The sequence below is a fragment of the Zingiber officinale genome, chromosome 6A (genome assembly GCF_018446385.1).
Source record: "Zingiber officinale cultivar Zhangliang chromosome 6A, Zo_v1.1, whole genome shotgun sequence".
Classification (NCBI taxonomy): domain Eukaryota; kingdom Viridiplantae; phylum Streptophyta; class Magnoliopsida; order Zingiberales; family Zingiberaceae; genus Zingiber; species Zingiber officinale.
This window is the reverse complement of record NC_055997.1, coordinates 57208185-57222978: the sequence shown is the minus strand read 5'-3', so window position 1 is coordinate 57222978 and position 14794 is coordinate 57208185. Positions and strand designations below refer to the sequence as shown.

The 14794-nt window shown below is 37.6% G+C and overlaps 1 protein-coding gene across 2 annotated transcripts in view; it reads left to right on the top strand.

The window, feature by feature from the left end:
* The window catches only part of LOC121996393, a 34390-nt gene extending 19881 nt beyond the window's left edge, over window positions 1-14509 (top strand). The window contains exons 4-5 of one of the 2 annotated variants that reach the window (XM_042550356.1): window positions 7956-8452; window positions 14473-14509. In XM_042550356.1, the coding sequence (XP_042406290.1) occupies window positions 7956-8452; window positions 14473-14476 (501 nt within the window). In that variant the 3' untranslated portion in view covers window positions 14477-14509. Of the gene's footprint in view, window positions 1-7955; window positions 8621-14472 lie in introns of those variants that run through there. The other variant, XM_042550355.1, reaches the window with a different exon arrangement.
* Window positions 14510-14794: the final 285 nt, after the last annotated feature.

Here is a 14794-nt window from a genome sequence, read left to right as displayed (position 1 = left end):
GAAAGTTTTCTCCAAAATTAAAATCTTCCTTTCAATTTATAAATAAGGAAAGATATTAAATCTTTCTTTTAATCTTTTGTAGAAAGTTATAAAAAGAAAGATTTATAATTTTTAAAACTCTCTTTTAAAACCATGAGGATGGTTACAAAAAAAGAAAGTTTTATTAAAAATTAAAATCTTCCTTTTAACTATATATAAGAAAAGATATCAAATTTTTCTCTTAATCTTTTGTAGAAAGCTATAAAAGGAAAGATTTAAATTTTAAACTCTCTTTTAAAACTATAGCTTCCATATTAGAAAAGTTTTAAAAATTAAAATCCTTTTAATTTAATTGTGGCCGACCACCTAAGCTTGGGTTCAAGCTAGGGCCGGCCACCACCTTGACCCATCTAACCTTGGTTTGGCCATTCCTAGCTTGGGCTCCAAGCTAAGCTTGGCTGGCCATCTTAAGGTGGGTAAGAAGGTGGGTAGGGGTGAGTATAATACTTTATAATTAAGAGGCTACGATAGGGACCGAGAGGAGGAATTGATTTTGGTCTCCCGATGAACTTCAGCTTCCCGTGTTCGCCTCGAACACCCAACTCGAGTTTATCAATAATAACTCATACTACTAAAGAGTTATTATTGAACTACCGTACCAATCCCATATTACTATATGAGATCATTTTTATCATGAGTGTGTTAATCTCCCTGTGTTTAAGATATTGAATGCCCACTAATTAAATGAACTATTGACAACTCACTTAATTAATATCTAGCTCCAAGAGTAGTACCACTCAACCTTATCGTCATGTCCGACTGAGTCCGCCTGTAAGGTTTACATGACAATCCTTATGAGCTCCTCTTGGAGACATCATCAACCTAGATTTCTAGGACACAGTTTCCTTTTATAATCAACAACACACACTATAAATAATATCATTTCCAATTTATCGAGTCTATTGATTTATCGAACTAAATCGCACCCTTTGATAAATCAAAGAAATAAATATTAAGTATATGTGCTTGTTATTATATTAGGATTAAGAGCACACACTTCCATAATAAAAGAGGACTTGCTATTTTTTTTAGTCAGTATAAAAAGAAACTACCTCAAATGGTCCTGCTCAATACACCTAGAGTGTACTAGTGTAACTTTATAGTCAAGATAAACTAATATCAAATTACACTACGAGTATTCCAATGGTTTGTTCCTATCCATCTTAGTCGTGAGCTACTGTTTATAATTTATAAGGAACTGATAACATGATCTTGTGTGTGTGACACCGCAGACCATATTATCTACAATATAAATTAATTGAACAACTACACTTTACATATAAATGTAGACATTTGACCAATGTGATTCTTATAAATATTTATACAAAAGCTAGACTTTTAGTATACACTCTAACACTTGGACCGTTGACGTGGTTCGGCCAATCGTCGTGCTCGAACTCAGCTTCTGGATGAATTTTTTTGTCCAAGCCCCTGGACTTGCTTTGGGTGCTCGGACCACCCGGGTGCTTGGCCCAGCACCCGCCCTGTGAAGCTAGTCCAGGCACCGGATCCCTTCCGAGCGCCCGGACCACTCCTTTTAAGCCTTCTTTTTCATGTAAAAAAAAGTTAGTCCAGGCAACGAAAACATATTTATCTTTCAAAACAAAGCTAACACAAAAAGATAGTAGTAGTAATTAGATCATATCTTCCAAAGACCAAGATCTAGTCAAGGTCTCAACTTAGGTTTCTCAAATGGACCTAAGTTGGACCGATGCCTACTGTTCCCTCAACCGAGAATGTGTCCTCACTGGATCTCTCCTGGAGTCACTTACCTTTTACTTACCAACTGTAGTTACTTGACTGGTCGTTGACCCACTAGGTCTTTCTGCAATTGTCAGGTCCATAGACTCAACTGGATTTTGGCCGGTTGTCAGGTCCTACGGACTCAACTGGACTTTCCGCCAAATATTGGGTCCTACAGACCTATTTAAACTTCGCACCAGCTATCGAGTTCCACGGACCTAGCTGGATTTCTGCCTGGTGTCAGGTCCTCTAGACACGTCAACTCCTGCATACGTGGTAAAACAATTAGACCATAAACAATCTAACTTTAATTCACTTATCATTCATCAAAACCTGAGTTAGATTAGTACAAATTGTATCAACAATCTCCCCCTTTTTGATGCAATGATAACCTGCATTAAAGTTTAAAAAAATAATATTGAAAGACAATATGCAAAATGTAAACAAATGATCTAAGTTAGTTTTGAATTTGATTTAGTTGATCAAGTTTATTTGTTCTTTTTATACATTAACCCTTACACTCCTCCTTTGGCAATTATCATAAAAAGCTAAGGTAACAGAAAGATAGGCATGATATAGGATAACTAATACCAAATATTAATGCAGAAGCATAATTGAAAGTGTGCACTTTGTATGTATAGGACTTAGGAAGAGGTTTGAACAAGGGTTTAGTTTAGCAGAAAAAATTTGTAAATATTTTTTAAGAGCATTTTCTAAGTAAAGCTTTGTCAAAATTATGGTCCAAGTAAGGCTTTCAAAATTATGGTCCAAGTAAGGCTTTGTTAAAGAATTTTCTAAGTAAACTTCTTTAAAATTTTCTGAATATTTTTTTTTAATTTCTAAGTAAACTTTTACAAGGATTTAAGGATTATCAAAAATAATTGTATGGAAAAATTTTCTAAGTAAATATTTGCAAAGGAATGATATTTTAGTAAATATTTTCTAATAATTTGCCAAGTAAAGATTTTCATAGTAAAAAAGTTTGCTAAGCAAGATTTTGAAAAAAAAAATTCGAGAAAGATTGTCAAAGTAGTTTTTAAAGAAATGCAATAACACTTTGTCTCCCAAATCTTCCAAGAACTGGCGGAGAAGATGGAGTGAAGAGATTGTGTGTTTAAACTTGTCGTCGCCTTTATATCTACGCTTCTAGGGTTCCCAATCAATTTGGCTTGCTCTCAATTGATTGCCACGTCAGTTTTGAGCAATCCCAACCATCCAAAAGTTACAACCTATGCAATAGTCATCTCCTAATTGATCAGCTGATCGATTGGGAGCAACTGGATCAACTTGATGATCGATCCAAAATGCTTCTATGCTATCATAGAAGTCCTCAGAATCGATTGACCAATCAATTTCGACTTTCCTCGTATCACTATGAGAAATCGATCCTCAATCAATCGCTTGATCGATTGGCGTGTCCCAATCGATCAACTGATCGATTAGGAAATCCTCTATATGTTTGGGATAAACTCTCAATTGATTAGCTGATTGATTGGAGTAACCCAATCGATCGGCTAATCAATTGGGTCGCCTTTGTCGAAATAGTGCTCCCAATCAATCAACTAATCGATTGGGCTTCAGGCTAATCGATCAGTTGCCCTATCTCTCCTAAACAAGTCTAGGGCTTCCTTGCCAACATCCGATTAACCTCGACCTGTTGGGACTTTCTCATGCCTAACATATGGTCAACCTTGACCTGCTGGGGCTTCGTCACCAAGTGTTCGGTCAATCCTTTGACCCACTTGAACTTTTCTATCCATGACAAGTGTCCGGTCAACCTTGACCCACTTGGACTTACCATCTCGTGCCAAATGTTCGGTCCTCCATAACCCACTTGGACTTCCAAACACCAAGTGTCCGGTCAATTTTAATCCACCTGGATTTCTACATGTCTGGCTTCACTCACCAAGACTTTCCTGCTGCTTAGCTTAACTCACTAGGGCTTTTCATCTGACTTCACTTACCAAAACTTCCATCTGCCTAGCTTAACTCACTAGGACTTTCAAACTGCTTGGCTTCACTAACCAGAACTTTTCATGACCTAACTTTACTCACTAAGATTTTCCCACTACCCTGCTTCACTCACCGGGACTTCCCAACTGCTTGGCTTCACTCACCAGGACTTTCTCACTACCTAGCTTCACTCACTAGAGTTTTTCCAATTGTCTGTTTTCACTCACCAGGACTTTCCATTACCCAGCTTCACTCACTAGGATTTTTTCATTGCCTAGCTTTACTCACCGAGACTTTTCAACTGACTGGCTTCACTCACCAAGACTTTCTGACTGCCTAGCTTCACTCACTAGGATTTTTTCAATTGCCTAGTTCCACTCACCAGGACATTCACACTGTGTTACTTCACTCATCAGGACTTTTACACTGTCTGGTTTCACTCACTGGGACTTCCACATCAAGTGTCCGGTTAACACTGACCCACTTGGATTTTCATCTTCTTCCAACCTTCTCATTGGTCTTGCCCTTACCTAACCTCTAATTAGGACTCCCTAGTCAAATATCCGGTCAACCTTGATCTACTTGACTTCTAATCAAACTTTGACCATCAGTTCCCATATGGACAATTGCACCTGCAATCTCCACATATTGTCAAACATCAAAATTTAAACATCACGACTCAAGCTTGAGCCAACTCAAGCTTAGTCAACCTGGTCAACCTTGACCCAGGGGAAATTTGCCCCAACAAGAACGAGTGAAGGTGTTACAGAGAGCGAATGTTTCATGTGCTATGAGGAAGTATGAGGAAAATAGAGGACGATTAAGGAAGGAACTTACTAGCACTGATTGCAAGAAGAAGGTCGTTGACAGAAATCATTGGAGGAAAGATCAGAGAAGATGAAGCACAAGTAATGGGTTTCCTCATGACTTTGGGTATTTAAACAAAAGCCATGAGATACTTACCAATCTCAATCGTTTAATCAAAATGACTTACTCACTGGTAATTGTTGTATTGCAAAGGAGGGAGTGTCGTTGATCCATATGAAAATGCATGTGTTAGCTATCGCTTCAGAGAATGAGGTAGTGGGACATGTGGCACTTACCTATAAATGGGTATTTATGATGAATAAGACAACCACATCACTACTCTACAAAATACCTTCTCACTTATCATTAGCGCATTACTTGGCTTGTCAAAAGCCTAGCATGCATCTTTCTAAGATAAAAGTTGATCGCAATATTTAAAGAGTGAACGGAAGCACGTCCAGCCAGTCGGACCAATAATTTGGGCGATCGAGCAAAGATAAGACTCGAGTCCAGTTAGTCGGCTACAAACCTCCTTCGACTAGATTTGAAGGGGAGGCTAGTGATACAGAATGTTATGAGTGGGCCTAGGAATGACGTAGCAATCAAAGTCAAGGTGAGGTGACGATAAAAGTCAAGTGAAGGTGGTAGTCGGCGTGTCACTCTTGACAAGATTTCTCTCCTCACCCAACGCTAAAGCTTTCAATAGGAGGACGACCTGCCAAGAGTCGGTCAGACCAGAAGTACCTAGTGCTTAACTTCTGTGTTAAGACGCCTAGTATATATCCAACCATCCATGAGACGATTGGGTTTAATAGAGGGTCGGTCTTCCATAACTCCATTCATACTTACATTGGGCTAGATTCAGGGATCTATCTTCCCATTCTCAAAGAATAGCTCTCAGCATATGGTTCAGTCAACCCTAAAGCTAGTCAAATTGCAAGGATTGGTAGCTCCACTCACTACCAAGATACACAAAGAAAATTCGACCTACCTTAACACGTCGGTCGATCATACGAGATACAATTCTCCGTTGCTATAGTATGATTCTTGGTATATAGCCGGTTGATTATAATGCTGATCAGGTTCACACTTTTCAACATCTTTGTTTCCTGTATGTATGCAAGACAGACGCCAGACAATTCTCATGACAAATTCGATCGGATAAAAGTACCGATCAGATCTCTTGAGAATTGGTTCCCTATCCTTCAGAAGCAAGTATCCCAACGTATGATCGATCGGTCATAGAATCTAACGGGCCTATGAGACTTAGTTCTCTGTTGTTTTAATTAGATTCCCAGCATCACAATACTTAGTCGAGCGGCCTAGGGGTCGAACGGTCATATTGGACTTGGTATCCTACTTATGCATCGATCAGCCTATACAATATATAGTCGGTTGACTAAAGATCCAACCCAAATATCTTCAGGGGAGAGCATTGCCAAAAAATCACAACAATCTGTCAAAGAGTAATAGACATTTGCCATAGAATATTCTTCTATTATAACATATGCATTCAATGGAACCTTCTTTGAAGATGACTATACATCTTCCCTTAGCTGATAGAATATTCTCTTAAACCGCTTCATTAATGATGTAAGCTACAAAGGCAGTGCACATGTATAACGGAAGATTCCTCAGATGATGACTAAACATCTCCTAAGCTGTATGTCTTCCTTTACTCGACAAATACTGACATCGGATGTTCTTTGTCATCTTATGATTGTGGAGGTTATAAGAGGTGATATAGAAAGGGGAAGTCCTCTCCGTTGGCCAAGTACGCTCGATTACGCTCAATTACGCTTCACAGTAAAAGGAAATGATCACAAGGGTATCATAACTTTATTAAGTCTTCTCAATCAAGAATTTTCTACTCGAGATTTGGGTATTGCTCATTTTTTTCTTAGTATTGAACTTATTCTACATAATGAAGACTATCTTCTTTCTCAGAGCAAGTACATTACTGGACTTCTCCAAAGAGCTAAATAGATGGAGCGCATCCAGTCTTTACACCAATTACTATAAACAACTTTTCAACTTTATCCTCTCTTACTCTATCTAATCCACAGATTTATCGAAGCATTATTGGAGTCTCACAATATGTCACTATTACACGCATATTACCTTTGTAGTAAATCGTGCTTGTCAATTCATGCATGCTCCAACTAAACAAAATTAAGATAATGTAAAAAGAATACTTCGCTATCTCAAAGGTACTATTCTACATGGTTTTCTTTTATATCGCCAATCGTCTCAAGATTTACATGTCTATAGTGATGCAGATTGGGCAAGTTCTCCTGAAGATAATTAAACACTTTACTAATGGATATGCAATATTTCTTAGATAGAACCTTATCTCATTGAATTCAATAAAATAACCTACAGTATCTCGTTCAAGCATTAAGGCAAAATATAAAGTTATAGCAAATACAACATTTGAAATTATTTGACTTTAATCACTTCTTTCTGAACTTCATCTTGCATCAAATATTGCACCAAAAATTTAGTGTAATAATATTGGAGCAACATATCTCATAGTAAATCTAATTTTTCATGCTCATATAAAACATGTAAAAATTAAATTGATTTTTATTTTGTTCGAAAGCGTCTGGTGACTCAACAATTATCGATCTCTTATATTTTTACGGAGGATCAAATTACTGATATCTTTACTAAGTCATTATCCAAATAATATTTCAACAAGCTAGTAAGCAAATTCAATGTCAGAGATCTCCCATTGAATTTGCAAGGGGTAAAAGAGAATTATTCAACAAACCAAATCAAAATTAAGATATAGTAATTATTAGAATAAATCAATTAACTAGTGTCCTTTTATTATTTTGTCAATTGACCAAGTATATAATACCTCCCTATATATACTGTATATTTCATGGACAAATTAATTAAGATGCTTATTTTATTATCTCTTCTCTCTCTAGTTAACACACAACAATCTCATTTACATATACGCATCTATTGCATTCTTCCCTATTTTTTCACTCGACTAATCTACTGACTTGAACGTCAAATAATCTGAGTATCAAAGGATCTATACTAAGGATCCCTTTCTGATTCTCACTTAATATTGTGTTGGCTTATTTTTCTATATATACAAAGAAGAGAAAGGTGCCCGGAGTCCCTTTCTTATTTAGCTCATTAACTTTTTCTCCGTTGACAGTCCCTTCTATCTCTCAGTCAACAGTAGTGTTATCTGTCCGGCATATCATCTCTTTATGTTATCTCTTCACATTTAACATTTAAGACAGGACCAGTTGTATATTAAAATTCCGTCATATTATAAAATAATTTGCAAAGAGAGCTCCCACAAGCCCTCGAGGTACAGCGGAGTCCTCTCAAAATCAAATCATATATAATATAATAATATATCATAAAACATCTTAAAATTTTACGCGCAGGCCGAACTGCAACTTCCAACAGCACATGCGCTGACGCTAGATCTGGAGAAGGCGGCAGAGGACAGAGCGGTCTCAAACAGTAGTGGCGGCGGCTGGGGCCTTGGCTGCGGTGGCGATGGTGAGGGTCGGGCAGGGAGAGGGCGTGGTCCGACTGCAGTGGCTGAGGAGGCCAGGGTTTCAAACACTAGTAACTTAAAGACCATCGGAGAATTGGCCATGCCGTTGGCGGCGTGCATTGGACTCTATTCGATTCATGGGGACGAACAACTGCGGCACCGCCACCCCTCCCTGTACTTCCCTCTCCTCATCTCCCTCGGCTTCGGAGCCTACGCGAGCCTCTACTCTGTTTTCTACCACGTGGTCAAGACAACCGCCGGAGAAGGGAGAGCAGCAAGAGGAGGAGGAGGAGGAGGAGAAGAAGAAGAAGAGAGGGAGTTGGTGAAGCTCAAATGGTTGAAGGTGGCTTTAATATGCACTGGCTTGGGTCTAAGTTACAGGTGTGCACTGGATTTAATTATGTTAATTATGTTAATTTGGTAAATCACGATTTCAAATCATGAAAATAATCTCTTGTAAAAAATAGAGTCGGGAGCTTCATGCACCGAGCTATTTTTTTATATATATATTATGGTAAATCTTAATCAAAAGTTACAAATTAAGATTTATTTTGTGTTCTCATTTTCTAACTGTTTTTCCAAGTTAATTAATTATTGCTTTTGAACCGCCAGGAATTATAAATATGGTACCTGAAATATCAGTTTTTTTTTATTTTTATGATTTAATGAATTAGTTAGCATTTTTTAAAACAAATTAAAACTATCGGAATATCCCTCGCAGGCTCTTAATTCCATGAAAGCCCATTTATTTTATTTATTTATTTACTTAATAATAAAAAATAAATGAATTGGATTGATTAATGTTTTAAATAAAACTTGAGAATAATTTATGAATAAATTTGTTCAAATATTGATTATTAATTTATTTGAACAAATAAACTATAATAATACATATTATTTTGTGAATTTAACTTTTCTTTAACAAACTAAAAATAATTAAAACAAATAAGTACAATGAATTAGCTCAATATTTTAATTAAATTATAAGAAAAAAAATAGCATTAGTCGAGCTAAAAAAATTGAGTTATCAAACAAACTGAAAACGGTTCGGGTTGAAAAAACAAAACCAAAATCTTCATTCCGGCTCAATTTAGTCTATATACTATTTCGTACTTTTAATTTTAGTAAGCTTAGATCTAAGTAATATTTTTAATTAAAAATGCTAGATCGATTCGCATGTTTGACCTAAATTGCTAGTAATACGGTGTGTATAATAATAGAGTCCGATAAAGTTGGGCAGTCAGAAATCAAAGGGACGTGACAGTCAGAATTAAGTTAAGGGGATGTGACAGTCAAAAGTCAGAGGGACGTGATAATCATAAGTCAAGAGGATATAGCAGTCAGAAGTCAGTGGGCCGTGTCAGTCAGAAGTCAAGGGGACGTGCCAGTTAGAAGTCATCGGGGCGTGGTCACTAGAAGTCAAGATGACATGACAATCGGCAGCTAGGGAGAAGAAGAGGTAATACCGTTTGACGATATCAGTGACATGGTGCCTGACCGGGTTCTGACAGACCAAGATCCCATATTTGAGACACCCAGGTCTATGGCATGGTGGGCAGCAGGGGTGATGCCTGACCTGCTCTAACTGGTCGGATTCCCACAGCTCGGTTATATCCAGGACTGGCCCCCAATAGGTCAACTGACCATCCTCGAGCTGCCCTTAGTCATACTCGGGCGGGACAGAATGCGCTAGATGACAACAAGGTTAGGGAATCATAACTGCCTGTTAGAGAATGATTATTGCATGTCAGGGAATATTCCAAGGGTCGACCATCCTCCGTGAGTGGAACCTTCTTCCATCCCATAGAAGGTTGGCATGTGCCCTCCATTACCCGACAAGTCCTGACACCAAACATCCTCTGACATGAGCCAGGCTCCAGAAGTACGCATAGTCATATAAAAATGGAGGTCCTCTCCCTTACACGGGTACACTCTCTCGCACATTTGCATTTGTCTTCTACTTTTCTTTCTCCTTCGTACATTGTTCTTCTGGGGGAAAACATCGGAGGGTATGCTCCGGAGACTTTTTCCCTTTCGGGCTCTAACATTCCGTGTGCTTATTTGAGTGTGCGCAGAACTCTAGTCGTCAACTTAGTCATTGTTGTCCGTCAGCACCACGTGGGGGTTCGTTCTCGAGGGTACATACGCGAAGGGTGTCTTATTCGCCCCTCCGTCAACGCTAACAACAACTCATCCGGCCTTCATCTGACTCAGATTCCGGACAGGATCAATTTGGCGTCGTCTGTGGGAACTTCCTTCACCTATTCAGGAGCGTGAAGATGGAGGTGTTGGTTGTTACTCGGAATACCGTCCTAGTTCCCCTGTATAAAAATTTATACAAGCATAGAACTATCCTAGCTACCCATGTGCTCTACTGAAGTTAAATTTGAATTGCAAACGATGCTTAACATTATTAATCCAAATTGTTCTTCAGAAGTTAAACTTGGATTGGAAATGATACTTAACATTCTTACTCTAAGTTTAACTGATGTGATCTTCTTAAGTTAAACTATATTACAGAAGTTATCAAATATCTATTTCAAAGATCGACTTCCAGGTTAAACATGGCGAGACACTAGGCCTTCTTGGGTATGAGATCATCCTCCACTTCTTAGACAAATTCTCACAAAGAAATTGGATATTTAACTTCTTACAGTAAACTAAGTTTAACTATAGAGACCTCAATAGAAGCACATTATCGAAATATGAAATTGAAAAGTAAAATCGATAACAAAACGATAAACTAAAACCGATAACCTCTTGTGTTTGGTTTTTTAAGATCTATACAAAAGATGAACTAGTTATGATGCGGAAACTAATAACTAGTTATACCTTTTGTAGCTTATGGACCTCTTAATCTTCTGTTGTATTCCCCTCCTTCTCTTGGACGTCGTGTGGGCGACGATCTTCCAAGATGAGATCCACTCAAGCTTCTTCCAAGGCTTCCAAGATCCGACCACCAACTAACCTCCAAGGGATTATAGACAAGAGAGCTTCCTTCTCTTCTTCTTCTCCTTCAAGCAATCGGCCACTAAGAGACTCCCACAATTGATGCCGCTGGCCTCCAAGGAAGAAAACGAAAGGAGAAGAGCAAAGGAACAAGGGACGGCCACCAAGGATTGGAAGAGAGGAATAGAAGATGTGTTGTTGGGCGAGACACCCTCTCCTTCTTTTTTATAATCCTTGGTCTTGGCAAAAAGGAAAAGTTTTAAACATAATTAAAACTTCATTATTTTCCTTGCCAATTACTAAAAAGTAAAGTTTTAAACATAATTAAAACTTCCTTATTTTCCTTGCCAATTACTAAAAAGGAAAGTTTTAAAACAAAAAAATAAAACTTCCTTTTCTTCTTGTCATGGCCGACCACCCCCTATTGCTCCAAACAAGGAAAGTTTTAAACATAAAATTAAAACTTCATTATTTGTTTCTGGTAAAAAAATTTAATAAAAATTTCTCATTTAAATCCCTTGTTGGTTATAAAAGGAAAATTTTATAAAACATGTCGATGGTTACAAAAAGGAAAGTTTTATAAAAAATTAAAATCTTTCTCTTAACTACAAATAAGGAAATATATCAAATCTTTCTCTTAATCCTTTGTAGAAAATTATAAAAAGAAATATTTTAAAATTTTAAAATTCTCTTTTAAAATCATGGCATCCACAAAAGGAAAGATTTAAAATTAAAATAACCTTTTAATTTAATGTGGCCGGCCACCTAGCTTGGGCTCCAAGCTTAGCCAACCATAAACATGGCTCCATCCTTTGGCTTGGCCGGCCCTAGCTTGGGCTCCAAGCATCGCTTGGTCGACCACAACAAGATGGGTAAGAAGTTTGACTCTAAGTGGGTATAAGGCTTTATAAATAAGAGGCTACAATAGAGACCGAGAGGAGAAATTGGTTTTGGTCTCCCGATGAGCTTGAGCTTCCCGTGTTCGCCCCGAACACCCAACTCAAGTTCATCAATAATAACTCATACCACTTAAGAGTTATTATTGCACTACCGCACCAATCTCATATTACAATATAAGCTCCTTTTTATCGTGAGTGCGTTAGTCTCCCTGTGTTTAAGATATTTAATGTCCACTAATTAAATGATTTACTGATAACTCACTTAATTAATATCTAGCTCCAAGAGTAGTACCACTCAACCTTATTGTCATGTCGGACTAAGTCCATCTGCAAGATTTACATGACAATCCTTATGAGCTCCTCAAGTGGACATCATCAACCTAGATTAGTAGGACACAGTTTCATTCTATAATCAACAACACACCATATAAATAATATCATTTCCCAACTTATCGGGCATATTGATTTAACGAACTAAATCACACCCTTTGATAAATTAAAGAAACAAATATTAAGTATACGTGCTTGTTATTATATCATGATTAAGAGTACGCACTTCCATAATGACAGAGGTTTTGTTCTTTTATGTAGTCAGTATAAAAAGAAAATATCTCAAATGGTCCTGCTCAATACACTCATAGTGTACTAGTGTAATATTATAGTCAAGATAAACTAATACCAAATTACACTACAACCACTCCAATAGTTTGTCTCATTCCATCTTGGTTGTGAGCTCTTATTTATAATTTATAAGGATCCGATAACATGATCTTCTATGTGGCTCCTCACACCATGTTATCTACAATATAAATTAAATGGACAATTACACTTAGCATAAATGTAGATATTTGACCAATGTGATTCTTATTTCAAAATAATTGTTTATACAAAAAGCTAGACTTTTAGTATACACTCTAACAATCTCCCACTTATACTAAAAGACTATGTTGCCACTACAACAAAAACCCTCATAGATGTAACGCCCGAAAATTCTCAAAACTATTTTAGAATTATTCTATGATTTTTCTGGAATTTTAGATATTTTTCCGGAATTTTCCGAGTATCGGAAGTAGCAAAAATAAATAGAACCGCAAAATAGCTTAGGCGGGAATCGAACCCGAGACCTATGGTTTAGGGATAATGTTAGTAACCGGTTGAACCCAGTAGGGCCGTGCTGAAAGAAAGGAGAACCAAATATATTTATATTAGAGTTGGGTTCATTAAACCACTTAATATAAATAGGAAACTTAAAGAGGGTTTGGTTTATTTTAGATTTTGGTTCGGCAAAATCCCTCTCCACCGAAGCCCTCACGCCAACTCTTCTCCCCTTCCTCCTTCTTTCGACGCCACACCAAGGAAACCCTAGGGTTCCCTCCCTAGGGCCCCAAGGATATTCTCCGGCGGCGATTTTAGCAAGAGGACGTTCCCTTTGCGAGTAGAGCACGCGAAGACGTGAGCGGATCGTTGAGAAGCTCATCTCCACCGGAATTCTAGCGAATAGAATCGTAAGAAATTACGAATAGGAGGTAAGAAACCCCTCACCGCAGTATAATAGCTTCCGATTGAGTTTTTATGCTTTAGTTAGGATGTATACAGATTTTTTATCGATATCTAGGGTGTATTTAACTCTCTTCGCAGATTAGGGGTTTAGTTGAGCACCTCTAGATGGGCCGGGCATGTCTTCCCTCTTCAGATAGGAGGTTGATGTTGTCGGGTGCCTAGAGGCGGTCTCCCTAATAGAGAGGAGAGTTAGGGCACACTAAGTGTTCGATAAAATAGCTAGTTTAGTAAAAATGCACTATATGCATCTTTAACAGCTCAGTTAGATACGTTAGAAGTATCTATTCAGTATTCTCAGTTTATTACAGCTTATATGGATCAGATATCCAATGGGTGGGCTCCCACAGTCGCCTCTAGGTTTAGATAACCTAGCTCTAGGTTCAGATAACCTAGAAACAATAGAATAAGCAAGTATTAGCTATTTCAGTATTTTATTTTCAGTGGCACTGTACTGGATTAGATATCCATTGGGTTGGACTCCCACAGTCGTCCCTAGGTTTAGATAACCTAGTTAACCCTACTAAATTCGGGACTTGCAAACCCGGGTCTAGTTAGGGATGCGCGCATAGCAAGTACAGCTGCCGGGCCCAAACAGCATGATTATGTATTTTCACTTATTATGAATTAGTTTTCAAAACTCAAAATTAGTTATGTTAGTTGAGTTGAATTCAGTATCAGTTAGTTTCAGCTTAGCTCATTATATGTTCAGCCCAGTTTTTCTATGATTTGGGTATGATAGCTCTATGTTCTGTTCATGTTCACATGCTTTAGTTGATAGTATGCCATGGCTAGTTTTGATTGCTGTGTATTGTATGATATATGCCATGATTTTGTGCTTATATGCCATGCCATGCTTAGTTTACTCGGTATATTCAGCATATGTTTTAAACGGCATGATTTTAAATCATATTTGCATCGTTGCATGTTTTTGTGAGGTAGATGGTTTCTTACTAAGATTTAAGCTTACAGATACTATTTTTCCTTATACTGCAGATAAAGGTAAAGGAAAGATGGACTAGCAGTGGAGGCTGGAGGTCAATGCAGACCAAGATGTGTGTGGCAGGAACTGGAATAAAAGATCCTCTAGGGATTTGCACCTACTATAGCATTTTACAGTTCATTAGTTTTAGTTTTCGTGTTTTATGCACTTTTGAAATGCTAGAATGTTTAACACATGGAAGATTGGTTTAAGTTGAAGTAATTATGTTAGAATACTAGTTTTTATGTCATCAGTATGTCCCTCATGTAGTGTATAACTCATATGTGAGATTTTAGCACGAACAAGTGCTGAAATCAGAGTTCAGGGCTGAAATCA